The sequence below is a fragment of the Chiroxiphia lanceolata genome, chromosome 6 (assembly GCF_009829145.1).
Source record: "Chiroxiphia lanceolata isolate bChiLan1 chromosome 6, bChiLan1.pri, whole genome shotgun sequence".
Lineage (NCBI taxonomy): Eukaryota > Metazoa > Chordata > Aves > Passeriformes > Pipridae > Chiroxiphia > Chiroxiphia lanceolata.
The window spans coordinates 347643-373826 of record NC_045642.1 but is presented as its reverse complement, the minus strand read 5'-3'; the positions used below and the strand labels follow the sequence as shown (position 1 = coordinate 373826).

General features: G+C 68.5%; 4 protein-coding genes across 7 annotated transcripts; 2 read left to right on the top strand and 2 right to left on the bottom strand.

The window, feature by feature from the left end:
- The first annotated feature begins 2818 nt into the window (after positions 1–2818).
- Positions 2819–8250, top strand: CARNS1 (carnosine synthase 1). The gene is made up of 8 exons (XM_032691717.1): positions 2819–3050; positions 3384–3473; positions 3683–4170; positions 5005–5185; positions 5672–5757; positions 6309–6540; positions 6627–6898; positions 7009–8250. The coding sequence occupies exons 1-8, from the start codon at positions 2825–2827 to the stop codon at positions 8233–8235; spliced, it is 2802 nt and encodes a 933-aa protein (XP_032547608.1). The 5' UTR covers positions 2819–2824; the 3' UTR covers positions 8236–8250.
- A 2308-nt stretch (positions 8251–10558) lies between these two features.
- RPS6KB2 (ribosomal protein S6 kinase B2) lies at positions 10559–15489 on the top strand. Of its 4 annotated transcripts, none has more exons than XM_032690955.1 (15): positions 10559–10683; positions 11529–11563; positions 11648–11768; positions 11856–11924; positions 12004–12151; positions 12990–13047; positions 13133–13233; positions 13306–13396; positions 13483–13573; positions 13875–13982; positions 14101–14163; positions 14243–14320; positions 14399–14503; positions 14580–14692; positions 15087–15489. In XM_032690955.1, the coding sequence occupies exons 1-15, from the start codon at positions 10612–10614 to the stop codon at positions 15253–15255; spliced, it is 1422 nt and encodes a 473-aa protein (XP_032546846.1). In that variant the 5' UTR covers positions 10559–10611; the 3' UTR covers positions 15256–15489. The 4 variants fall into 4 exon arrangements, with proteins under 4 accessions (XP_032546846.1, XP_032546845.1, XP_032546848.1 ...); XM_032690954.1 differs by having other exon boundaries at positions 14396–14503; XM_032690957.1 differs by lacking the exon at positions 15087–15489 and having other exon boundaries at positions 14067–14163.
- Positions 15490–15676: 187 nt separating this feature from the next.
- On the bottom strand, positions 15677–18765 carry PTPRCAP (protein tyrosine phosphatase receptor type C associated protein). Its single transcript, XM_032690161.1, is given in 4 exon segments — positions 15677–16599; positions 16601–16681; positions 16683–16699; positions 18760–18765. Coding segments are annotated over 4 exon segments (555 nt in total). The 3' UTR covers positions 15677–16148.
- A 177-nt stretch (positions 18766–18942) lies between these two features.
- Positions 18943–25756, bottom strand: CORO1B (coronin 1B). The gene is given in 21 exon segments (XM_032691719.1): positions 18943–19501; positions 20088–20205; positions 20207–20271; positions 20273–20365; positions 20367–20399; positions 22135–22157; positions 22160–22191; positions 22281–22354; positions 22356–22377; positions 22379–22589; positions 22666–22740; positions 22743–22784; positions 23950–24024; positions 24027–24134; positions 24208–24262; positions 24264–24295; positions 24298–24340; positions 24412–24531; positions 24610–24672; positions 24675–24811; positions 25724–25756. Coding segments are annotated over 20 exon segments (1827 nt in total). The 5' UTR covers positions 24807–24811; positions 25724–25756; the 3' UTR covers positions 18943–19090.
- Between the last annotated feature and the right edge of the window lie 428 nt (positions 25757–26184).

Sequence of the window (26184 nt, the reverse complement as noted above, 5' to 3'; positions counted from 1 at the left end):
TGTGCACGTGTGTGTACGTGTGTGCATGTGCACATGTGACGGGGTGCAGGTGACACACTGCAGGTGATGAGGTGTGGGTGACAGGATGCAGGTGACAGGTTGTGAGCACACGCGTGTGTGTGTGTGTGTGTGAGTGTACACGTGTGTGTGTGTGTGCACAGAGCAATGTGACAGTGCAGGTGTGCAGGGGGAAGTGTAGGTGACACGGTGCAGGTGACAGGGTGAGGGTGACCAGGTGTGGGTGACAGGGTGAGGGTAACCAGGTGCGGGTGACAGGGTGCAGGTGATGGGGGGTGTGGGTGACAGGGTGCAGGTGACAGCGTGGGTGACAAGCTGTGGGTGACAGGATGCGGGTGATGGGGTGACAGTGACAAGGCTGCAGGTGATGGTGCAGGGGACAAGGTGTGAGTGACAGTGCAAGTGACAGCGTGGGTGACAGGGAGCGGGTGACAGGGAGCGGGTGACAGCGCGTGCAGGACCCGGCGGCGCAGCAGCCGCGCTGGTGGCCCCGTGCCTGCCGTTGGTGGTGACGGTGACAGTGACAGTGACACCGCAGGCAGCTGGAGATAAGCCCGGGGACGTGCGTGTTGGCAGCTCCGCCACGCTGGGGACAGGGGGCTGGGGCGGGGGGGTAGGAGGGCGGAGGGCGTGCCCAGCCTGGGGACACAGGACAGGGGGACAGGGACACCCCGGCGGGCTGAGCCACGCCCCGGGTCCCGCTATGGCAGCGTGTCCCTCCCTGGCGACGGGGACAGGGACACGGACAGAGGTGCCAGCGCCTGGCGCGAGGTGGCAGAGGGGACAATGGGGCTCTGTGTCGCCTAATCCGGGGCACGGGGCCGGGGGTTGGCACCCCGGGGTGGCGCGGGGGGGTGTTTAAAGGCCAGACCGGCCGGTGTCCCCTGTGCCAGTTGTCCCCGAGCCCTCGTCCCCTGCGCGCTCTCAGGCCACGGCTCCCACCCCAAGGTACCGGGGGACACGGCTGTCCCAGCTTGGGGACCGCAGGGCCACCTCCCGGCTGGGGGTGGAGGGGGACAGGGAGGTCCCAAGGCTGGGGGGGGGGGGGGCGCGGACCTGGAGGGATCCCGGTGGCTGCCTCGTGGATGGGGTTTTGGGGGGTTCTTGTGCCATGTCACCGAGCAGTGTGTCCCCCAACCCTGCTCCCGGGTGCCGGTCACCCCCTGGGGACACCCCCGGCCGCGTCCCCCTGAGGTCCCGGCACCCCGGGGGGCGGGGGGTGCCTCGGTGCGTGGCTACCAGCGGGCACCGTTCAGCTCCGTGCCTCAGTTTCCCTCCGTGCCAGCTCTGCCGGGTACTCGCCGGGGCTGGGGACACCCTGGGGCCGGGGACACCCCGGGAACCTGGGTCTGCACCCCCAGGGCACCTTGGCACCCCCGGGGCGGGGGTGTTGCCCCCGGCTGTGCTGAGCTGGCACGGGATTACACTAATCCCTGGGCGGGCTCAGCCAGAGGTGCCGGGGCCACCGGGGCTGGCACCGAGGGGAAAACCCGGGGCCACCGTGACTGGCACTGAGGGGTCAATCTGGGGCCGCCAGGGTGGTCAACGAGGGGACAAGCTGGGGCCACTGGAGCTGGCACAGAGGGGTCAACCTCGGGACACCAGGAATGGCACTGTGGGGCTGGCACCGAGAAAACAAACTGGGGCCGCTGGGGTTGGCACCGAGGGGACAAGCTGGGGACACCGGAGTTGGCACCCAGGGGTGCCCCAGGAAGGGTGCCAGGCTCTGGTGGGTTTTGCGGGAGGGGTCCTCCCATGGGGGGCTCTAGAGGGGTCTCCCAGCACTGGGGAGGGGTGGCCGGGGGGTTGGCAGGTCCCCAAGGAGCCACGCTGACTCTGCCTGTCCTTCTCTTGCAGCCCCTCTGTCACCAGGATGGTGAGTGGCCCCCGGGTGGGGGGTCCGGGTGGAGGTGCGTGCCCACCCCGGGGACCCCGGCGGTGCCGGGCACTGGCGCGGGGCAGCGTGGCGTGCTGTGCCCACCCTCCGCGTGACCCCGCAGGGACAAGGGGACGCTTTGTCCGGGAGCTGGTGGCCCCGGCGGCTGGCACTGCCCCGCTGTCCCCGAGGCGGTGGCGCTGTGCCCGGCGCCCGCAGCCCCCCGGCACCGTGACACCCCCACCCGCGGGTGGCAGCGGCGCCCGGTGCCCCCACGCTGCGTCTGCACCGTGTCCCCCGTGCCCGCCCGGTGTCTGCCCCCGTGACAACCCCGTGCCACACCCACGCCAGCCCCTTAGATCCCTGTCAGCCCCTCAAACCCGAGCCACACCCACGCCAGTCCACGGCAACCCATTTAGCCCCGTGCCAGCCTGTTAGCCACGTACCAGCCCCTTAGCCCCGTGCCAGACCCGTGACAAGCAATTAGCCCCATGCCAGCCTCATACCACCCCAATGCCAGCCCTTCAGACCTGTGCCAGCCCCACGCCAGTCCCATGCTAAACCACTGGCCCCACAACAAACCCTTAGACCCGTGGCAGCCCCACACCAGCCCTGTGCCAGCCACGTGCTAGTCCCTTAGTCCCATGCAAGCATCATACTAGTGTGATGCCAACCCACTCGTCCCATGCCAGCCCCGTGCCATCCCCTTGGCCCCATGCCACCGCCATACCAGCCCTTTAGCCCGTGCCAGCCCCACATACCAGCCCCTTAACTCCACGCCATCCACTTAGCTCTGTTCCAGCCCCATCCCAAGCCCCTTAACCCTGTGCCAGCCCCGTGCCACCCCCTTATCCCAGTTCCAGCCCTGTGCCACCCCCTTCTCCCCGTGCCAGCCCCGTGCCAGCGCGGTCCCTGCTCCCGCAGCTCTCGATGGCCCAGCCGAGCCCGGAGCGGGTGCCCAGCCCCGCGGAGCAGGAGTGGGCAGGGCCCGAGGCGCTGTGCCCAGGCTGGCTGGAGGACGAGGCCCCCGATGGCGACGTGCCCGGGGACAGCGGGGACCCTGACGGTGCCACCCACGCCTTCGAGCGGCTGCAGAACTCCCTGTGCCAGGAGGGGCTGCCCCCCACGCTGGACTGCTCCGCGGAGCCCCGCACGGGTGGGAGGCACGGGGGGCACGGTGCCAGGCTGGGGACACGGGGGTGGCACGGGATGGGATGAGGGAATAGTGCCAGCCCGGGGACACGGGGGTGGTAGGGACTGGGATGAGGGAATAGTGCCAGCCCGGGGACACGGGGGTGGCAGGGACTGGGATCAGGGAATAGTGCCAGCCCGGGGACACGGGGGTGGCAGGGACTGGGGCGGCACTGGGGGCACAGTGCCAGGCTCAGGACAAGGGGTACCTGGGGTCTCCCAGCCAGGCTGGGGTGCCAGGGACAGGGCGGCACCGGGGTTCCCACCCCGGGGCTGTTGACCCTCCCCTTCCCGGCAGGATTTGGCCCACTGGACATGACCGTTTGCATCCTGGGCTCCCCCACCGCCTTCCTGCCCGTTCTGCTGGAGGGTGGCACCCGCTGCCCAGGTGGGTACGGTCCCCTTGTCCCCAGCCCTGACCCCACAGTGGAGGGGGTCCTCAAACCCGCCTGTGCTGCGTGACCAGGGCTGGGAAGGAGGATGGCACCGACCCCCCCGTGCCCCACTAACCCCAGTACACACCAGTCCGGCAGCAAACGCCCCCCCAGGGTGTTGGGGGTGCGGGGCCCTCACTGCCCACCCCCTGCCCGCCCCCAGGTGCCATGGTGCTGTGCCTGTCACCCACCTGGGCCAGCCGGGTGCCGTCCGAGTCGTGTCCCGGCGCTTGGTCCCTGCTGCTCTCCCAGGGGGTCTCCTTTAAGGTGGGGGGTCACAGCGCCCTGGAGACCTTCATGCCCCCCCGCCGTGCCAACTACGTGACGGGCACATTCGCGCCGTGGGACCCCGAGGGCGGCTGGGCGGCCGAGCTGGCCCGTGACCTCGACTGCCCCACGGGGGGCTCGGCCCCGCTCGCCCGACGCCTCGAGGACCTGCTGGTCACCCGCTGGGTGCTGGCGGCTCGTGCCAAGCTGCCCGTGCCCCCCACGCTGGCCTTCGTCCTGGCGGCTCGGGGGGACCTGCCCACCGAGCTGGAGGTGCCCGGGGTGAGGCTGGTGCGGCTGCAGGACCCCCAGGGCCAGGACAGCCTGGTGCAGGAGGAGGTGGGCGCCTTCCTGGGGGGCACCGCCATGGAGCCCTACAGCCAGGTGGGCACAGGGGGGCAGGGGGGTCGGGGTAAGGGGTATGGGCACAGCAGGGCACAGGGGCACGGTGGGGGCACTTGTGGGTCACACACCAGTAGGGTGTCACTGGTGACAGAGGGTGACAACTGTACCGGGGTGGTGGGGTGGCTGTTGGGATGGCCCTGGGTGGCACACTGGCACATGCAGGTGCTGACCATGGCGTGGAGCGATGTGGGGGTACACACAGGTGGTGGGGTGGCTGTTGGTGTGGCACCGGGTGGCACTGGGTGGCATGGGGGTGCTCACAGGTGGTGGGGTGGCACAGGGTGACATGGGGGTGCTCACAGGTGGTGGGGTGACACAGGGTGACATGGGGGTGCTCAGAGGTGATGGGGTGGCACAGGGTGACACGGGGGTGCTCACAGGTGGTGGGGTGGCACAGGGTGACACGGGGGTGCTCACAGGTGGTGGGGTGGCACAGGGTGACACAGGGGCACCCACAGGTGGTGGGGTGGCACAGGGTGACACGGGGGTGCTCACAGGTGGTAGGGTGGCACAGGGTGATATGGGGGTGCTCACAGGTGGTGGGGTGGCACAGGGTGACACAGGGGTACCCACAGGTGGTGGGGTGGCACAGGGTGACATGGGGGTGCTCAGAGGTGATGGGGTGGCTGTTGGTGAGGCACCAGGTGGCACTGGGTGGCATGGGGGTGCTCACAGGTGATGGGGTGGCACAGGGTGACACGGGGGTGCTCACAGGTGGTAGGGTGGCACAGGGTGATATGGGGGTGCTCACAGGTGGTGGGGTGGCACAGGGTGGCAGTGGGTGCCCACGGGGTGACACAGAGGTGCCCACAGGTGATGGTGCGGCCGGCGGGGTGGCGGTGGCGGGGGACGGGCACCCACAGCACCCACCGGAAGGCGGAGGGGGCGGCGGTGGCGCGGGCGGTGTGTGCCCGGCTCCGGGGGCTGACGGAGGAGGACAGCGTCCTGTTGGAGGCCATGGTGCCCACCGCCCGCCTGCCCGTGCCCCCCCCACGTAAGGCCCCCGCCCTTGGGCGCCCACCACCCTGGGGGAGGGGGGGAAGGGTCCCCCCAGGTCCCCCTGGCTGTGCCAGCCATGTGTCTGTCCCCTGGGGTGGGTGGGTGGGTGAGGGGTGGATGGAGGGTCATCGGGACACCCAAACTCCAGGGATCCTGGGGGTGGGCATGAGGGCGGTTGCCCTGGACCCCCATGGTCCTTGGTTGGGGGGGAAGTCACCCTGGACCCCCACGGTCACCTGGGGTGGGAGGGAAGGGCACCCTGGACTCCCACGGTCTCCTGGGGTGGGAGGGAAGGTGACCCCCTTTGCCTCCTGACAGTCCCCTGGGGCTGGGGGTGACAATGACTGTGCTGTACCCCCCACTCCCCTGGGGCTGGGGTTGGCCAGAGCCACCGTGGTGCCACGGGGGGGGGGTGCCCAAAGCCCCCGGAGGAGGGGGGGGTTGGGCAGGGACAGTGCCTGCCCTGTCGCTCGCCCCCCAGGCAGCCCAGCCCCGAGGCTGCCCATGGCCCTGCGCATCTGCACCCTGCTCTGCAGGTCCTGGGGGGACCGGCCCCAGCTCTGCCAGGTACGGTGGGTCCCCAAGCCCTGGTGGCCCTGCATGTCCCTAAGCTATCCATGTCCCCAAGCCCTGGTGGCCCCGCATGTCCCCAAGCTATCTGTGCCCCCAAGCCCTGGTGGCCATGTGTGTCTCCACGTCCTGGTGGCAGCCCATGTTCCCCAGGCTGTGGCACAGTAGTCCAGGTCCCCTTGCCCTTGTGGCCCTGTGTGTTCCCAGGCCATGGTGGCCATCTGTGTCCTCGTGGCCCCCCATGTCCCCAAGCTATGGTGGCAGCCGGTGCTCCCAAGCTATTAACATCCCACATCCCCATGTCCCCTGGCCATGGTGTCCATCCATATCCCAGTCCTTGGGTCCATGTATCACCCCCCCATCCCCATTCCCTGGTGGCAGCTGGGTCCCCAGGCTATGAGGTGGCAGCCAACACCCCCATACCTGGTGGCAAGGTAGCCCCACTACCTTGTGTGGCCGTCCATGTCCCCGTGCCGCTGCAGCAGCCCACGTCCCCGGGCGATGGGGTGGCAGCCGGTGTCCCCACGGCCGCGCCGGTGTCCCCGCAGGTGGCCTGTGCCGTGGGACGCGCGGAGAGCCCGGTGCGTCACGGGGCGGCGCTGCCCCAGGGCCTGGACTCCAGCCTGCAGCAGTGGGGGGTGGTGGCCCCCAGCCAGCGCCAGGCGCTGGCCACGCGGCTCCGGGAGGCCACCGAGGCCGCCATGGCCGCCCTCCTGGCCGCCGAGGCCGAGCTGAGCCCGCAGCAGCGCGGCGGCTCCCGCACCCGCACCGACATCCTGGGTGAGCGTGGCGAGGGGCGGCGCCGGTCCCCGATGTCACCCCCGCGGCGCCGAGCGCGGCGTCACCGTCACTGTCACCGTCCCCAGGTGTGGACTTCTTGCTGGCGTGCGTGGATGACGCCCTGGAGCTGGTGGCCCTGGCCACCAACAGCCAGCGGTGCCTGGAGACCTGCGTGCTGGCCGAGGCCATGGGGCGCGCCGTGGGGGAGCCCGCCGGGGACCTGCCCCGGCTGCTGGCCGAGGCCATGCTGCACCGGGCGCAGTGTCACCTGGTGGAGGGCAAGGACATCCTGCTCATCGGGGCCGGCGGCGTCAGCAAGAGCTTCGTGTGGGAGGCGGCTCGAGAGTACGGGCTGAGGGTGAGGAGGGTTTGGGGCGCTGCCCTCCGGAGCTCTCGGAGCGCATGCCGGGTGCCGCGTCCTGGCCGGTGGCGGTGGGCGTCCCGGCGACACCTCTCTCGGCCACGCAGATCCACCTGGTGGAGTCGGACCCGGAGCACTTCGCGGCGGGGCTGGTCCAGACCTTCCTGCCCTACGACAGCCGGGAGCACCGGCGGGACGAGGAGCACGCGGAGCGGGTGCTGGAGCTGGTGCGCTCCCGGGGGCTGCGGCCCCACGCCTGCCTCTCCTACTGGGACGACTGCGTGGTGCTGGCGGCGCTGGTGTGCCAGGGCCTGGGGCTGCGCGGCTGCTCGCCCGCCGCCGTCCGCGTGGCCAAGCAGAAGAGCCGGACCCACCAGCACCTGCAGCGCTGCCGCCGCGGCCGCCCGCCGCCCGCCGCCTTCGCCGTGCCCTGCCGCCGGCTGCAGAGCCACGGCGACGTGGAGCGGGCGGCGGGCGCCGTGCCCTTCCCGGCCGTGGCCAAGCTGGAGTTCGGGGCCGGAGGCGTCGGGGTGCGGCTGGTGGAGGACGCCGGGCAGTGCCACGCGCACGCGGCGAGGCTGTGGCGGGACCTGCGGGACGACGCCGACCACCCGGGCATCGGGCTGGGCTGGGGCAACGCCATGCTGCTCATGGAGTACGTGCCGGGCACCGAGCACGACGTGGACCTGGTGGTCTTCGACGGGCGGCTCGTGGGCGCCTGGGTGTCGGACAACGGCCCCACGCGCGTCCCCACCTTCCTGGAGACGGCGGCCTGCCTGCCCTCCTGCCTGCCCGCCGACCGGCAGGCGCAGCTGGTGCGGGCGGCCCTGCAGTGCTGCCGGGCGTGCGGGCTGCGCGACGGCGTCTTCAACGTGGAGCTCAAGCTGGGGCCGGGGGGCCCGCGGCTGCTCGAGATCAACCCCCGCATGGGGGGCTTCTACCTGCGCGACTGGATCCGGGAGGTCTACGGCCCCGACCTGCTGCTGGCGGCGGTGCTGGTGGCGCTGGGGGTGCCGCCGGTGCTGCCCGCCCGCCCCGCGCCCCGCGCCCACCTGGCCGGGGTGATGTGCCTGGGCTCGGAGCACGGCGCGGCGCTGGCGGGCGGCGGCGGGATGGAGGCGCTGCGGGAGCTGCAGGGCCGGGGGCTCGTCCGCCTCAACCGGCTCTTCGAGGAGGTGGCGGGGGACGGCGAGTACGAGGAGCCGCTGCTGAGCGTGGCGTGCGACGGGGCCACGCGGGCGGAGGCTTGCGTGCGCCTGCTGGGGCTGTGCCAGGCGCTGGGCATCGACTCCCCGAGATACCCCGTGGAGCATTTCTTGTCCCACTTCAAATAGCGCCGGGCAGGCAGCGGGGACGGCGGGGGGAAGGCGGGGCGAGGGCGTGGGGAAAGCCCACCCCCCCCCGGCACCCCCTCCCGCCGCCTCGCTCCCCGGCATCCCCCCGGCACTCCGCCCCACCGCCCCCTGGCACCCCCCCGCTGCCCTGGATCCCAATCACCTGCCCTGCTGTCCCACGCCCTGGCATCCACCCACTTCCCTGGCGGCCCGTCCCCTGGCATCCTGACACCCCACCCACCGGGATCCCCCCATTAACCTGGTACCCCAACCCCTGGCACCCTTCTTCTGCCCCGGATCCCAATCACCTGCCCGGGTATCCCATTCCCTGACACCCACCCACTCCCCTGGCACCCCATTTCCTGCCATCCCCCCATTGCTCTGTTATCCCATCCCCTGCCATCCCCCATGTCCTGGCACCACATTCCCTAGCATCCCCTTCCATCCTGGCACCACCACCCCCCAATACTGTGGCACCCCCTTCCCTGTAATCCCTGCATTACACCGCTACCCCTTCCCCTAAAACCCCCCTCTCCCAACCCAGACACCCCATGTCCTGTTCCACCGTTCCCTGACATCCCCACCATGTCCTGGCACCCCATGCCCTGGCATTCCCCCACTCCCCTGATGCCCCATCCCCCTGCCCTGGCATCCCCATTCCCTGCTCCCCAACATCCCCCTTCCTTCCCTGTCCCCCCCTGTCCTCGCAGCTGGGGGTCCCGTGCCCCCCCCATGCCAGGGACACTCAGAGGGACACCAAGTGGCCCTGTGCCATCCTGTGGCAGGGGGGCAGCCAAGGGACGCCCAGAGGCCCCTGAGCCACCCCACTTGAGCAGCAGGGGCAGCCTGAGGTGCGTTGGCACCTGCTGGCATGGGGAGACACCCTACAATAACATACCAGCGTGGGGAGACTCTGCAATAACAGACTGAGGTAAGGAGACCCCACAACAACACACCTCGAAGGGGAGACCCCCCCAACAACACACCTGGGAGGGGAGACCCCACAACAACACATCTGGGAGGGGAGACCCCACAACAACACACCTGGGAGGGGAGACCCCACAACAACACACCTGGGAGGGGAGACCCCACAATAACGAACCATCATGGGGAGACTCCCTAATTACGAACCGTCATGGGGAGACCCCATAATAATAAAGCAGAATGGGGAGACCCTACAATAACAGACAAGTGAGGGGAGGCCCCACAGTAATAGACTGAGGTGGGGAGACCCTACAATAACAAACCAGCATGTGACAAAACCACAATAACAGACCAGTGTGGGGAGACCCTACAGTAACAAAGGGGCACCCACAGATTCCCTGGAGCAGCTGAGAAGGTCCTCTGGGAAGAGACCAGTGTGGGGAGCCCCTGTGATATATAGGGCTGTCACTGGGGAGACCCTACAATAACACCAGCGACCACACAATAACACCAACACAGCCCCTGTAGTGCCTGAGACCCTAGAATAACACTAATGACCCTACAATAACACCCACCTCTGTAGCAACCCTGACCCTACAATAACACCAGAGACCCTGCAGTAATGCCAAAACCCACAATCCCCATGACCCTACAATAACATCAGAGACCTTACAATAACACCCAGCCCCTCTAGTGCCCCAAACCTACAAAAACACCACTGCCCCACAACCCTATAATAACACCCTACAAATAACACCAGACCCTACAATAACCCCAGTAGCCCTACAATAACACCCATCCCCACAACCCTACAAAAACACCACTGACCCTACAGCAACACACACCCCTACAGTAACACCAACCCCTACAACCCTACAATAACACCAGAGACCCTACAATAACACCCAGCCCCTGTAGTGCTTGAGACCCTGCAGTAACTCGAGCGACCCTACAATAACACTCAGCCCCCATGGCCCCACAACCCTACAATAACACCGGAGACCCTACAATAACACCCAGTGCCTGTAGTGCTTGAGACCCTGCAATAACTCGAGAGACCCTACAATAACACCCAGCCCTCACAGCCCCCACGACCCTACAACACCACCAGTGCCCCCCAGGCCCACTCGTGGCGGAGAGGGGGGGGGCATCCTAACCCTCTCCTCTGACGTCACGGCGGCCCCGCTGACGTCACGGCGGCGCAGCGCGGGCGGGGCCGGGCCGCGGCGACCCCCAGTAAAGGCTGTGAGCGGCTCTGTCCTTGTCCTTGTCCCTGCGCCACCCTCGGGGACCCCGTGTCCCCCCTTACCCGGTGACGCGGCGGGGCGTGTCCGTGGGGGCGTGTCCGTGGGGGCGGGTCCGTGGGGCGGGTCCGTGGGGCGGGTCCGTGGGGGTGGGTCCGTGGGGCGGGTCCGCGGGGCGGGTCCCCGGGGGTCCCCGCGCGGCGCCGTCATGGCGGGGGTGTTCGACATCGACCTGGAGACCGAGGAGGGCAGCGACGGGGACGAGCCCGAGCTGGGCGCCGTGAGCCCACCCCGGAGCGCGGGCGGGGGGGACGCGGGGGGGGGAACACCCCGGGATCGGGACCCCCCAGCGCCGGCGGGGGCGGGGGGCGGCGCGGCGGGGACGCGGGGCACCGGGATGGGGACGGGTCGCGGAGCGGGGACGCGGCGGGGACAGCGGGAGCGCGAGCGCCGGGACACGCGGGGCACGCTCGGAGCCCGGCGGGGCGGGCGGGGGGCTGCGGGACGGCGGCGGCGACAGCGACAGGGACGGGGGTCCCGCCGGCGGCGGGGCGGGGGCTGTCGCCGCGCTGTCCGTGCGGCACCGGGGGCAGCCGCGGGTCCCGGCCGGGCAGCGGGCGGCTCCCGCCGGGCAGGGCCCGGCCTCGGCCCCAAAACATCCGGCAGGGCCGGCTCGGCGCTGCCTCGCCCCGCGCTGCCCGTGTCCTGCCCGTATCCTGCCCGTGTCGCGCCTGCCATGGGTCCCCTTCCTGTCCTGGGTCCTCAGCCTGACATGTGGCCCCTCCCTGCTGTTGTGGGTCCCCTCCCTGCTGTTGTGGGTCCCCTCCCTGCTGTTGTGGGTCCCCTCCCTGCCATGTGTCCCGCTCCCTGCCATGTGTCCCCTCCCTGCTGTCCTGGGTCCCCTCCCTGCCATGTGTCCCCTCCCTGCTGCCGTGGGTCCCCTGCCTGCTGTGGGTTCTTATCCTGCCTGCCATCCCGCCCTGAGTCCCCTGCCTGTCATGAGTCCCCTGCCTGCCATGGGTCTGCTGCCTCCCTGCCATCCCACCGCGTGTCCCCTCCCTGCCCCTGCCCCCCTGCCCACCGTGCCCCCCCTGCCCTCCGCTGACCGTGGGTCCCCTCCCGCAGGAGATGGAGCTGGAGCCCCGGGGGAACGGCCTGGAGTAAGTGGGGGGCAGGCAGGGGAGGGGAGGGGCAGGCAGGGGACAGGCAGGGGGTCCGTCCCTGCTCACCCCCTCTCCCCCCAGGCCGGTGGGACACTATGAAGAGATCGAGATCTCTGAGAGCAGCGTCAACAACGGCCCCGAGCACATCGGCCCCCACTGCTTCGAGCTGCTCCGAGTCCTGGGCAAGGGTGGCTACGGCAAGGTGGGGGCACAGCGGGCCGGGGGGGTCCTGGCAGGGGCTCCAGTGCTGCTCCACAGCGTCCCCAACCTTCCCTTCCCGCCCTTCCAGGTGTTCCAGGTCCGCAAAGTCCAGGGCACCAACACGGGGAAGATCTTTGCCATGAAGGTCCTGAAGAAGGTAGTGCTACCCCTGCCCCCCCACCCCCCCCGAACCCCCCCCGGGGACCCCCCAAACTCCTCACCCACCCCCTCCCCAGGCCAAGATCGCCTGCAACGCCAAGGACACGGCGCACACCCGGGCAGAGAGGAACATCCTGGAGGCCGTCAAGCACCCCTTCATCGTCGACCTCATCTACGCCTTCCAGACGGGCGGCAAGCTCTACCTCATCCTGGAGTGCCTCAGCGGTGAGGGAAGGGGGGCCGGGGGCCTGGGGGGCTCGGGGAGCCCGGGCATGGCTTAGGGGGGTCTCAGGGATGGTTCCCGGGGTCACAGGGGTGGCTCAGACAGTCCCAGGGGTGGCTCAGGGGATCCAGGGATGGCTCTCGGCGTTCCAGGGGTGACTCAGCGGGGTCCAGAGGTGGTCTGAGAGGTCCCAGGGGATTGCTTGGGGGGGTCCAGGTATTACTCAGGGGCTCCCCAGGATGGCTCACGGGATCCCAGAGGTGGCTAAAGGGGTCCAAGGGGTGGCTCAGGGGGTCCCGGGGATTGTTCAGAGGATCTCAAGGATGGCCCTGAAGGTCCCGGGTATTCCTCGGGGGGTCCCAGGGATGGCTAAAGGGTTTCCAGGGATGGCTCAGGGGGTCCCAGGGATGGCTAAAAGGTTTCCAGGGATGGCTAAAGGTTTTCCAGGGATGGCTCAGGGGGGCACAGCGATGGCTAAAAGGTTTCCAGGGATGGCTCGGGGGGTCCCAGGGATGGCTAAAAGGTTTCCAGGGATGGCTCAGGGGGTTCCAGGGATGGCTCAGGGGGTCCCAGAGATGGCTGGGGTGTCCCAAGGATGGCTAAAAGATTTCCAGGGATGGCTCAGGGGGTCCCAGGGATGGCTGGGGGGTCCCAGGGATGGCTAAAAGGTTTCCAGGGATGGCTCAGGGGGTCCCAGGGATGGCTAAAAGGTTTCCAGGGATGGCTAAAAGGTTTCCAGGGATGGCTCAGGGAGTCCCAAGGATGGCTAAAAGGTTTCCAGGGATGGCTAAAAGGTTTCCAGGGATGGCTCAGGGGGTCCAGCTCGGGCTCTCTTTGCAGGTGGAGAGCTCTTCATGCAGCTGGAGCGGGAGGGAATCTTCCTGGAGGACACGGCCTGGTAGGGGCAGGGGGGTGGTAGTGGTGGGCATGGAGAGGGGAGTGGGCACCCCAACACCACTCTCAGCCCCCCCATCCCGCCCCAGTTTCTACCTGAGCGAGATCACGCTGGCTCTGGGTCACCTGCACTCCCACGGGATCATCTACCGGGATCTCAAGCCAGAGAACATCATGCTCAACAGCCAAGGTGGGCTGGGGGGGGCCTAGGGGGCTTGGGGGCTCTCCAGGGATGGTGCTGACCACCCCCCATCTCCCTCAGGACACATCAAGCTCACGGATTTCGGGCTGTGCAAGGAGTCGATCCACGACGGAGCCGTCACCCACACCTTCTGTGGCACCATCGAGTACATGTGAGGGGGATGCAGCACTTGGGGGGCGCGGGGGGGGGTCTGCCGTGGCCTCCCACGCGCTCAGGGACCCCCCCTGTTCTTGCCAGGGCCCCTGAGATCCTGGTGAGGAGCGGGCACAACCGGGCAGTGGACTGGTGGAGCCTGGGAGCCCTGATGTACGACATGCTCACCGGATCGGCAAGTCCCGCTCCTGCTCCTTCCTCCCCAGGGGCTGGGGGGGGTCTGACAGGTGGAGGGGGGGGTCCTGAAGGTGGGTGGGGGTCCTGGAGAGGGCTCCCTGCCAGGAGGAGCCAGGGCCCCCTGATACTCATGGGATCAGCAGGTCCCACTCCTGCTCCTTCCTGCCTGGGGGTCATTGGGTGAGGGGTCCCAGAGGTGGCTTGGGGGGTCCTGGGGGTGGGTGGGGGGTCCCCACCCGGGTGACCCCGAGCCTTCCTCACCCCCCTGGCTTTCCCTCACCACGTGGTGCCTCTCTCAGCCCCCGTTCACCGCCGAGAACCGCAAGAAGACCATCGACAAGATCCTCAAGGGCAAACTGGTGCTGCCGCCCTACCTGACCCCCGACGCCCGCGACCTCCTCAAGAAGGTGCCCCCCCAAACGACCCTCGCCTCCTCCCACCCTTTATTTGAGCAGATTCTACCAAAACACCTCCCCCATTCCCCTCTCCAGCCCTGTTTCTCTTCCATCCCTATTTCTCTTCCAGTTCCTCAAGAGAAACCCCAGCCAGCGGGTGGGGGGTGGCCCGGGGGACGCGGCCGACGTGCAGGTACAGGGGTGGGCAGGGGGTGGGTGGGGGTCGGGTGTGACCCCCCCCCAGTCCTGCCTGACACCCCCCAGTCCCACAGAAACAACCCTTCTTCCGCCACATCAACTGGGAGGACCTGCTGGCGCGCAGGCTGGACCCCCCCTTCAAACCCTGCCTGGTACGGAGGGCGGGCAGAGGGGGGCAGGGGGCGTTTTGGGGGGGTCCCATGGGAGCACCCACCGTGTCCCCACAGCAGTCAGAGGAGGACGTGAGCCAGTTCGACACCCGCTTCACCCGCCAGACCCCCGTCGACAGCCCCGACGACGCTGCCATCAGTGAAAGTGCCAACCAGGCCTTCCTGGTAAGGGGGGGCACAGCCTGGGGGGAGCCACCCCCAGCACCCCCAGACCCCCCGCTGATACCCCTAAAACCCGCAGGGCTTCACCTACGTGGCCCCTTCGGTGCTGGAGAGCATCAAGGAGGGGTTCTCCTTCCAGCCCAAGGTGCGCTCGCCCCGACGCCTCAACAGCAGCCCCCGCACCCCTGTCAGGTACTGGGGGGGTAGGGAGGGCTCGGGGGGAGAATGGGGGGGCTGAGGAGGCTGGGGATGGGGGCATCAGGGTGGGCACCCAGGGTTGGACAGGAGGCAGTGCTGGGGCTGCAGTGGGAGGGTGCATAGAGGCTGTGGGGGCTCAGCATCCCCATCAGGTTCCTGCCCCATCCTGGGGGCACGAGGGGGGACTGGGGAGGTGGTGGTGGGGGGCTTTGGGGTGTTTTGGGGTGGGGGCATCAGTGTGGGCACCAAGGGGGAAAGAGAGTGGGTAGGGGTCCAGTGGCAAGGTTCATGGGGTATGAGGGGGGCTTGGTGCCCTCAGGGCTGGGGAGGGGCACTGGCTGTGCCCCCCGTGGGTGCCCCTATCACCACCCACCGTGTCCCCCCCCAGCCCTGTGAAGTTCTCCCCGTTCGAGGCGTTCAAGCCGGTGGCTTCGGGGGACCCCATGGAGCTGGGACCCCCTCAGCCCCCCCCGCCCGAGGGCACGGCCCCCCTGCCCATCAAGCCCTCCGGGGGGGCCAAGAAGCAGAAGGGGGGCCGGGGCCGGGTGCCCAGGTAGGGGTGGGGGGGTGGGGTGGGGCGAGGGGGGGGCCCGGTGCCCCCCACGGGGTGGGGGGGACCCCACGGTGCTGCTGTTGCTCCGGGGGGTTCACCCCCCCCCATCCAGCACAGCCCCCTGCCTGCCGGGCTGGGGGGCACATGGGGCCCGCCCAGGGGTGTGGCCCTTGGGGCGTGGCCTTTTGGGGTGTGGCCCCGCTGCTGGACCTGTGCCAATTAAAGGACTTGCCGAGGCTGCCGTGGTGGTCCCTTGTGCTGCCCATGGGGGGCCTGGGGGGGCCCATGGCGGGGGGGAGTGGGGGGGGGAGTGGGGAGGTTGCCCTGCCAGGGTGGGACCCAGGCTCCACCCCCTGTGTGGTGCCACACCCCTTTTGTGCCACACCCATTTCCCAGGCTTACCCAGGGCAGCCAAAACTGGGCAGAGCTGCTCTTTATTGGCTGGTGTCCAGGCCTGTGCAGCCAATCAGAAGGCTCTGCTGGGGGCAGAGGAGGGGTCCCTCTGCTGGGAGGGCGGTGACATCGCGAGGAGGTGACATCCCGGGGGGGGGGGTGACATCGCAGGACAGGGGTGTCAGAACGACGTGACATCACAGGGCAGTGACATCGGAGCAGGGCGGTGACATCACATGTGAGGGGTGACAAGGTGACGTCAGAGGGTGCTGACATCGCAGGACAAGGATGTGATGTCGCAGGGTGGTGACGTCACGGGGCGGTGGTGACATCCCAGGGCGGTGGTGTCATCACGGGATGGCGACGTCACGGGGCGGTGCTGACTCGGCAGGGTGGCAACATCACAGGGCAGTGGCATCACAGGGCGGTGACATCTCACGGCAGTGGCGACACGGGGTGACATCATGGGGTGACGTCACGGGGTGACGTCACAAGGCGGTGACGTCACAAGGCGGTGACATTTGGCCGCGCGTCCTCCCAGGCCGCCGTCCCCGAGAAGGGGCGCAGGTCACTGAGCAAGGCCTCGGCGCTGCCCCCCGCCCCCTGCCCCCCGCTCGGGGGGCTCTCCCCTCCCTCCAAGGCCAGGGATGCCTCGGCCTCCTGCTCATCCTCCTCTTCATTCGCCGCCTCCCGCTCTTCCTCCTCCTCCTCCTCCTCCTCCCGCTCCGGCCTCCTCTCCAGGCTCCACGGCATCAGCTCCTCGTCCTCCTCCCTCCCGGCCACCTCCGTGTCGGCGTCCCCGGGTGCCTCGGCGGGGTCCCCCAGCGCCCGCAGCCGCTGCCACCGTCCCCGCAGCCGCGCCAGGGCCCCGGCCCAGCGCCAAGGGTGGTACTGGCCGGCCGAAGAGGGGCAGGTGGTGCCAGCCAGCGCCAGGCACAGCGCCATGCACAGCAGACCCCCACCAGGGCCCCACCGCCCGGTCACTGCGGTCCCCGCGGTCCCCGGCGGCCACCGGCCCCGCCAGCGCCAGCACAGCGGTGCCACCGCGGGCCAGCCTGAGGGCAAGGGCAGGGGTCACCTCCCTCTGCCTGCACGGGGCCCAGGCCTTCCCGGCTGGGAAGGGCCTGGGGCAAAGGCCGCGGGGCAGGGACAGGGACGGGGAGGGGAGGTGACCCCTGCAGCGGGGACGGGAAGCCGTGGGCGGCGGTGCTGGGCACCTGCAGGCTGGGGCAGAGGAGTCAGGTCCTGCCGCCCCACGTGGCTGCACAGCTTCTCCCCTGCACCCCTCACCCCTTCCCATAGTGCTGCAGCCCCATAGAACCTCCCCCCCAAAGCTCTAAGGTCCCCCCAAACCCGGCATTCACAGCCTTCACCGGAGACCCCAACACCCAACTCCACCCTGACAACCTGAGCCAACACCACCGTGCTCCCCTGAACCCCCCAACCTGCCCCCCAACCCCACAGTGCTCCCCTGAACCCTCCAACCTGCCCCCCAACCCCACTCTGCTCCCCTGACACACCCAACCTGCTCCCCAACCCCACCGTGCTCCCCTGAACCCCCCAACCTGCCTCTGAACCCCACTCTGCTCCCCTGACACACCCAACCTGCTCCCCAGCCCCACTGATCTCCCCTGACACACCCATCCTGCCCCTCAACTACCCCATGCTCACTTACCTCCCCACCTGCCCCCCCAAACTCACCACAGTACCCTGACCCCCCCAACACACACCTCCAACCCCGCTGTGCTCCCCTGAACCCCCCAAACCTCCCCCCAACCCCTCCATGCTCCCCTTATCCCCCCACCTGTACCCCAACCCCCATACTACCCTGAACCCCCCAAACCTGCCCCCCGACCCTCCATGCTCCCCTTCTCCACCACTATCCCAACGCCCCCATTGCCCTTATCCCCCCAAACCTGGTCCCCCAACCCCCCACACTCCCAATCCACCCACGCTCCCCAACCTCACCATCTCCCTGAAACCACCAAACCTCCCTCAACCCCACTGTGTTCCCCCCACCCCATCCTGCTCCTGAGCCCCCCCAAACCTCTCCCCACCCCCAAAACCTGCCCTCCCAGCTCTATCACCACCAAGCCCCGCACCCCCCAAAACTATATTTTCACTCCAAATAAAGGATTTATACGAAAAGTTCCGGGGGCCGTGGGGGCTGGGGAGGCTGGGGGTTTGGGGGGATGGCTGTGGGTTTGGGAGGGATGACTGCTGGGGGATCTGCCTAGGGACCCCCCTTGCTGCCCCCCCCCCAAAATTGGAGGTACCCAAATTTGAATGAAACTCGGCCACCCCCCCCTACCTCCACGTTTCACGGGGGAAACTGAGCTGGAGAGGAACCCACCCTTCCCTCAGCTCAGTCTCAATTTGGGGATCCCCCCGAACTCTCCCGCGTGTCCCCAGCCCCCCCCCACGTCCCTCCCGGCCCGTTTTTGGGGTGCTCACCATCAGCGGGTGCTGCCGGAGCGGGTCCCGACGCCGCGGGCGCGATGCCGAGATGAGGGGGGGGGAGCCCCCCCAACTTCCTGCCCCCGCACAGCGGATGTTTCGGAGCGGGGGGAGGGGAGGTGCTGCACCCCCCCAACCCCCTCCTACCCGAATGCCCCCCACTTCCTGCCGAGGCGCTGAGCCCCCACCCGTGACCGCCGCGCCTTCCTGCGCCCCGCCGGGTCACCTCCCACGGGGGGCACCTGCAGCTTTCGGAGCTCCCTGCCACCCCCCCCCCCAAAAACAGCCCCCCAAAGCCATTCCCCCAAAACCCCAGCAGCCATTCCCCCAAACTCCCACAGCCATCCCCCCAAGCCCCAGCGCCATTCCCCCAACCCAGCCCATCCCCCCAAACCCCCACAGCCATCCCCCCAAACCCCCACAGCCATCCCCCAAACTCCCACAGCCATCCCCCCAAGCTCCCAGCAGCCATTTCCCCAAACCCCACAGCCATCCCCCCAAACCCCCACAGCCATCCCCCCAACCCCCAGCAGCCATCCCCCCTAACCCACAGCCTCCCCCCAAACCCCCACAGCCATCCCCCAAACCCCCACAGCCATCCCCCCAAACCCCACAGCCATCCCCCCAAGCTCCCAGCAGCCACCCTCCCAAACCCCACCGTCATCCCCCAAACCCCCCCAGCCATCCCCCCAAACCCCCACAGCCATCCCCCCAAACCACCACAGCCATCCCCCAAACCCCCACAGCCATTCCCCCAAACCCCCCACAGCCATCCCCCCAAACCCCCCACAGCCATCCCCCCAAACCCCCAGCCTCCCTGCCTCCCCCACAGCCCCGGAACTTTCTTATAATCCTTTATTTGGATGAAAATTAGTTTTTTGACCCTGCACTGGAATGGGGAGGGAACACGGTACGGAGGAAGAAGGGAGAGGCGGGGGGGAAAGCCCCCAAATATAGGGGGGACAATATTTCACATTGATAGGGTCAGATCATGCCTGCCCCGTAGGAAGAGGGCAGGACACCCCACGCAGGGACTGGGGGGTGCAGGGGGCAATGTTTGATCCCAGGAGCAACCCCCAGCCCGAGGACACGGGGGTGGGAATGGTCCATGATTTGGGGAGGGGGGCAGCACCCAGTAAGGCAGTTGTGGGGGGGGGGGAGCCCCCCAAGGGGAGAAAGACCCAGAGGGGGTGGGGGGCACCCAGGGGTGAGGGTCGGGGTAGGGTCCCTTGGGCACAGGCGTGGTCCCTGGGGCGTGTGGTCCCTGAGGGGGTCCCTAACGTTGGCCGTTCTCGAGGCGGCTGAGCTGCTCCTCCAGGCGTCGATGCGCTGGCCCTGCTCGGCCACCAGCGCCCGCAGCGCCGCCACCTCGCCTGCAACACCTCCTCCAGCCGCCCCCCTGAGGGCAACCCCCACCCCCTGAGCCACCTCACGGGACACGCCCAACAGAGCTCCACCCACCGCCACGCCCACCACACCAGCCCAGCCCATTGGGCCACCTGGCTGTGCCTATGCTCTGCCCTGGTCACATCCAAACCACACCCCACCAATCCCCCACACGACCCCTATTGTATACCCCCGCCCCCCCGAATTTAGACACACCCACTGTGACCACGCCACTGTGCCAAACGGCCACACCCACCAGCAAGGCCCCGCCCACCTGCCCCCCAGCTGCTGCCACAACCCACTCTGGAGATCTCCACCCACGTCACAGCTCCACCCAGAGACCACACCCCCCAGAGCCACACCACAGAGACCACACCCACTCCATGACACCCACCCCACAGACCACACCCACTCCATAGCCACCACCCACAACGACCCCACCCATTCCAACGTCACACCCACAGAACCCCCCCACTCCACAGTCCCACCGACAGAAACCACGCCCACCCCACTGCCCCCTACCACCACCTCCCCACCCCCCTGCCCATCCCACAAACCACCCATGTAGACCCCACCCCCGACCTCGCCCTCTCCTCCTCACGTGGCGGTGCCGGTTCCCAGCGTCCCGCGATCCCGGCGTTCCCAGTGCCGGGGCGCGCTGAGCCGGGCGGGCGCGGGGGCGTGGGCGCGGGGGGGCGGCGTGGTGGCGGCCCGCGCTGGCGGTGGCGTGGCCGTCGTGCAGCAGCGCCCGCCGGCTCACCTTGAGGTCCCGCTGCTTGGGGGGGCACGTAGGCCTGGCGCAGGGACACCAGCACCGGCCCCGCCGTGCGCCCCGCCACCCACTCCTCCGCCTCCATGGCCGCCTCCGGGCCCGCCGTGGTCCTGGGTACAGGTCGTCTGGAACAGGTCCGACTGCCCCCCCCGCGGTCCTGGTGTGGGGGACACTCGGGGGGAGCCCCGGAGAGGCACCACGGGGAACCCACACGGGCCCTCAGTGCGGCCCCCACTCACAGGCACTGTGTTATACCCAGGGACCCCACACCACCCCATGGGGACCCTCACCCAGGGAACCCCACCACGACCCATGGGGAGCCTCACCCAGGGACCCCACACCCCCCCATGGGGCCTCACCCAGGACCTCACACACACCCTATGGGGATCCTCACCCAGGACCCCACACAGAGACCCCTGGGATCCTCACCCAGGACCCCACACACACCCCATGGGGATCCTCACCCAGGGACCCCACACAGAGACCCCATGGGGATCCTCACCCAGGGACCCCACACACACCCCATGGGGAGCCTCACCCAGGGACCCCACATAGAGACCACATGGGGACCGTCACCCAGGGAACCCACACACAGACCCCATGGGGACCTCACCCAGACCCCAACACACCCCATGTGACCCCCAGGCAGACTAACTGTGGGACACCAACCGGCCCCTGTCCCCCATCATGTACCCCACACACAGACCCATGGGGACCCTCACCCAGGACCCCACAACACAGATCCATGGGGACCCCCACACCCAGGCACATCTTTGCCCAAGGATGGGAAAACCGCCAAGGGACCCTCACGCAGGTACCCCGGGTTTCACCAGGACCTCACACACAGATCACGTGGGAATCCCCACCAGCCCCCATGTCCTGCCCAGGGACCCCACATAGCTCCTTATGGGGACCCCACTCAGACATCATGTCCTGCCCAGGGATCCCCACAAACCCCCATGGGGACCCCCATCCAATCCCCCTTTACTGCCCAGGGATCCCACACACAGAACCCCATGGGGAGCCTCACCAGGATCCCACACACAACCCCATGGGGAGCCTCACCCAGGACCCAACACAGACCCCAGGTACCCTCACCAAGGGACCCTCACACAGACCACATGGGACCCCCAACACCCCCACACCCAGGCACCATCTTTTGGCCAAGGACTCCACAAAACCCCAAAGGGACCCCCCACCCAGGCAACCCAGGGTTTCACCCAGGGACCCCACACACAGACCCCAGGAGACCCCCACACCCAGCTTCATCTTTGCCCAAGGACTCCACAAACCTCCACATGGACCCCCCCACCCAGGCACCGTTTTGCAACCCAGGGACCCCACACAGCCCTATGGGGACCCCACCAGCACCATGTTTCACACCCAGGGACCCCACACAGGCCCTATGGGGACCCCACAGACATCATGTCCTGCCCAGGGATCCACCACAAACCCCATGGGGACCCCCACCAGTTACAGGGACAACACAAACCCCATGGGACCCCCATCCAATCCCCCTTTACTGCCCAGGGATCCCACACACAGACCCCATGGGGACCCCCAACAGACCCCCACACCCAGGCACCATTTTTGCTCAAGGACTCCACAACCCCCAAAGGGACCCCACCCAGGCACCATGTTTCACCAGGACCCACAACAGGCCCTATGGGACCCCACTCAACATCATGTCCTGTCCCAGGATCCACCACAAACCCCATGGGACCCCCACCCATTACCAGGGACAACACAACCCCAGGGGACCCCATCCAATCCCCCTTCCTGCCCAGGGACCCCACACAACCCCCATAAGGCCCCCCCACCAGGGACCACCACCCACCCACCTCCCCCTGCCCAGAGCCCCCCACCCCCACGGACCTTCCTTGGCACCGTCATGATGATGGCTCACACTGGCGCTCGTGCAGCTTGTAGAACCTGCCGGGGGGGCACGAGGGGGTTCTCAGGGGGGAGCCTGGGGGGCACGGGGGGGTCCCTCACCTCATCCCCCACGTCCCCACGCCCACCTGGCGATCTCACACTTTGCTGACATCCAGCCACGCTTGGGCATCCAGCCCATTCCGCGCTGGGGCTCCTTGCTGGGTGAAGGTGTTGAGGAAGGGATGTAGGCGGCTCCTCCGTGATCTCGAAGTACCGGATGCTCGAATCCCCCGGGGACACGCCGTTAGGGGGGACCCCCGCGTTCTGGGGGGCCCCCACAGGCGGGGGTCACGGTACCTTGCCGCACCGTAGACCACGTTGGTTTCGGTCGTAGAAGGGCCGCAGAGCCCCGTTGCTGGAGTCCAGCTCCTTCAGCCCCATGGGCTCCTCCAGTTCTCCTGGGGCGGGGCGGGGGGGTGTGAGGCACGTGGGGGCCCCCGCAGCGGTCCCGTGGACCCCCGGGGCGCCCGCTCACCTGTCCCACAGTGCCAGCTTGCCGCTCTCGCCATGCGGCTGAGCCCGTGGTGAAGATCTTGCCGGCGGCCAGAAGATGGCTCGCATGGGACCGCCCCCTTGCGCCGCTCCTTCTCCTGGGGGACAACGGGGCCGTCAGCGGGGCCCGCGGGGCACCATGGCCGGGGCAGGAGAGGGGACAGGGTGCTGAGGGGCGGGGGACAGCAGGGACAGGGTGGCCCACGGACACTGGGGAGCAGCAAGGGATAAAGGAACAAGGGGACAGCGAGGAGCACAGGGGACAAGGACAGGGCCAGGAGCACCCGAGGGACACAGAACGGTGGGAAACAGCAGGGGACAGGGCAGGAGCTGGGGATGGTGGGAAACCATGGCACAGGGGACAGTGGGAACCGCAGGGGACAGGGTATAGACAGGGGACGGGGAAACTATGCACAGGGGACAGTGGGTAACAGCAGGGAACAAGGGCAGGGAGCTGGGGATGGGGGAAACCTGGCACAGGGACGTGGGAACAGCAGGACAAGCAGGAGCTGGGATGGGGGAAACCATGGCACAGGGGACAGTGGGGAACAGCAGGGAACAGGGCAGAGAGTAGGGGACGGGGAAACTATGCACAGGGGACAGTGGGAACAGCAGGGGGACAAGGGCAGAGAGAGGGACAGGGAAACTATGGCACAGGGGACAGTGCAGAACAGCAGGGACAAGGGCAGGGAGCAGGTACGGGGGAAACCATGCACAGGGACAGTGGGAACAGCAGGGACAAGGCAGCAGGGTACGGGGGAAACCATGGCACAGGGGACAGTGGGGAACAGCAGGGGACAAGGGCAGGGAGCTGGGAATAGCAAGGAACATGAGGGCACAAGGGCAGGGAGCAGGGCACAGGGTCACCCAAGGGATAGGGGACAGTGGGGAGCAGCAGGGACCAAGGGCAGGGAGCAGCAGGCGACAAAGCAAGGCCCAGGGAACAAGAGCACCAGGATACAAGGACAGGGAGCAGCAGGGAAAAGTTAGGAAGCAGGGGACAGTAGCACCCAAGGGACACGGACAGTGAGAAGCACCAAGGGACAGGTGCCCCAAGGACAGTGGGGAACCAGGAGACAAGGGCACCAAAGAGACACGGGACAAAAGGGGGGCACCGTGGACAGGACAAGGTGCAGGGGCACCCAAGGGACAGCATAGCCACCAGAGGGCACGGGCAGCGGGCAGGGGATTGTCCCCCAGGAACCAGTGCGGGACGGGACACGGTGACACGGGCAGGTGACGGCCCCGGGGGGAGGTGGGGACACTCAGCCACCACGGTGCCGGCGGCGGGGTCGATGACACGGACGCTCTTGTCCTTGCAGGCGGTGCAGAAGCGGAGCCGTCGCGGCTCCAGCTGACGCTGTAGATGAGGTCGGGGTGCAGCCCCTCCAGCCGGTACAGCTCCTCCGCCGTGCCCACGTTCCAGATCAGCACCACGTTGTCACAGCCTGGGGGGCACCACGGTGGTCGCCCCGGCCGGTGACCCCCCTCCATCCCCGCGGCCCCGCCGTGTCCCCCCACCGTACCTCGCTGAGCAGCAGTTGCGGGCCGTGGGGTGCCAGGTGACGATGCCGACGTCGCTTGGAGTGGCCCTCCAGGACCACCACCGCTCCGTCAGCGGCTGGCTCAGCCCGTTCTCCGGGATCTGCCACACCTGAGGGACACGGGGCACACTGAGCAAGGGGCGGCACGGGGCCGCCCCCCCAGTGCCTCAGCACCCCTCACCATGACGGTGCAGTCCTCGAGCCGCTGGCGATGACGTTCGTTGTGGGGACACCAGTCGATGTCGAGGACGGGCCCGTGTGGCCGCACACGGTGGGGTACGACGTTGTCGATGCGGCCGGTCTGGGGGCGAGGGACATCGAGGTGTCACCCGCCGGCACGACCACCCCCCCAGTGCCCCAGCGGCACCCCCCGCGTCACCTTGTCAGGGGGGACGAGGAAGGCGCCGCCGCCGCTGGCCTCCACGAGATGCGACGAAGGAGTTTGACGGCGCAGAAGGTGCTGTCCCAGGTGACGCGGGACACGCGGATGTCATCGTAGCACTGCTCCGTCTTCACCACTGCCCGAACACGTTGCCGGAATTTGCTCTGCGTCCGCACCACCTTCCGGAACGACATGGCGGGGAGGCACCCCGGGGCCGCGCTCAGGCACGTGGGGGGGGACACCCCAAAACAGGGGGCAGGGCCACCGGGAATGGCACCTGCTCCGGGCTTGTCGCTGTCCCTGCCCGGGTAAAGGCGGCTCAGCCGCTCCCAGAACCGGGAATCGGGACACACCCCCACACACACCCACCTCCCTGCCCGCCCCCTGAGGAGGGCTCAGGGCACCCCGAATGGGGGCTCTGAGGGACACAGGGAATGTCCACCCGGGATGGGGACAGGCATAGGGAAGGATGCCCCCTGGGTAGAGGGGTTGGGGATAGAAAGGGGACAGGGACAGCCAGTGGGTCAGGGGACAGGGATGGGATGGGGACAGGGAGGGAGATGGGGAGAGGGGTTGTCCTGGTTGGCTGTATAGGGACATACAGGGTGGCCCTGTGGGATAAGAGTCAGGGACAGGGTCAGAGATAGGACAGGGACAAGAAGAGGGCAGGATGGTGACAGGGGTGTGGCCTGCTGGGTGTAGACAGTGATGGGGACAGGGATAGGGACGGGGATGGTCAGGAATGAGCATGTGCTGCCTCGTTTGGTATGGGGACAGTGATGGGGGACACGGATGGGACAGGGACAAGGACGGGGATGCAGGGCTGGTGGTGGCCCTGCTCCGTACGGGGACAGGAATGGGGACGGGGCAGGGATAGAGACACGGACAGGGATGGGGACGGGGACGGGGTCGGGACGTGGGCACGGGGTGGCCCCGCTGGCGGGGCACAGGGACGGGTTCAGGGGCAAGGTTGGGGACAGGGATGGGGACGGGGACAGGGATGGGGACAGGGACAGGAGTGGCCCCGCCGGGAACGGGGACAGGGCTGGTTCTCCCCCCCCCCCAGGAAGGCGGACGGGGGGCACCGCGGGGGTCGGTGCCGCACTCACCGCGGGTCGTGCCCGGGGGTGCCCGGGGGTGCCCGGGGGTGCCCGGGGGTGCCCGGTGCCGGTGCCGGTGCCGGGGTCGGGGTCGGGGTCGGCGGCGGCGGCGGGGGCGGGGCAGGAAGTGAGCGGGGCCGCCCCGCGCATGCGCACTGGGACGGGGGGGGGACAGCGGGACCCTGCGGAGCCACCGGGACGGGGGGGGCACCCCGGGCCGGGACAGCGCTGTGCGGGCACCGTGCGACAGCCACCCCGTGGGACACGGTCACCCGTGCGACCGCACCCCGTGGGACACGGTCACCCGTGCGACACGGTCACCCGTGCGACAGCCACCCCGTGGGACACGGTCACCCGTGCGACAGCCACCCCATGGGACACGGTCACCCGTGCGACAGCCACCCCGTGGGACACGGTCACCCGTGCGACAGTCACCCCATGGGACACGGTCACCCGTGCGACAGCCACCCCA

Coding starts and splice junctions, on each gene's coding strand:
- CARNS1 (XM_032691717.1), top strand. CDS start 2,825: ATGGCCCAGCCGAGCCCGGAGCGGGTGCCCAGCCCCGCGGAGCAGGAG. Junction 3,474..3,682: donor GGGTGGCACCCGCTGCCCAG/GTGGGTACGGTC, acceptor GCCCGCCCCCAG/GTGCCATGGTGCTGTGCCTG. Junction 6,541..6,626: donor CACCCGCACCGACATCCTGG/GTGAGCGTGGCG, acceptor CACCGTCCCCAG/GTGTGGACTTCTTGCTGGCG.
- RPS6KB2 (XM_032690954.1), top strand. CDS start 10,612: ATGGCGGGGGTGTTCGACATCGACCTGGAGACCGAGGAGGGCAGCGAC. Junction 12,152..12,989: donor CATCCTGGAGTGCCTCAGCG/GTGAGGGAAGGG, acceptor CTCTCTTTGCAG/GTGGAGAGCTCTTCATGCAG. Junction 13,048..13,132: donor TTCCTGGAGGACACGGCCTG/GTAGGGGCAGGG, acceptor ATCCCGCCCCAG/TTTCTACCTGAGCGAGATCA.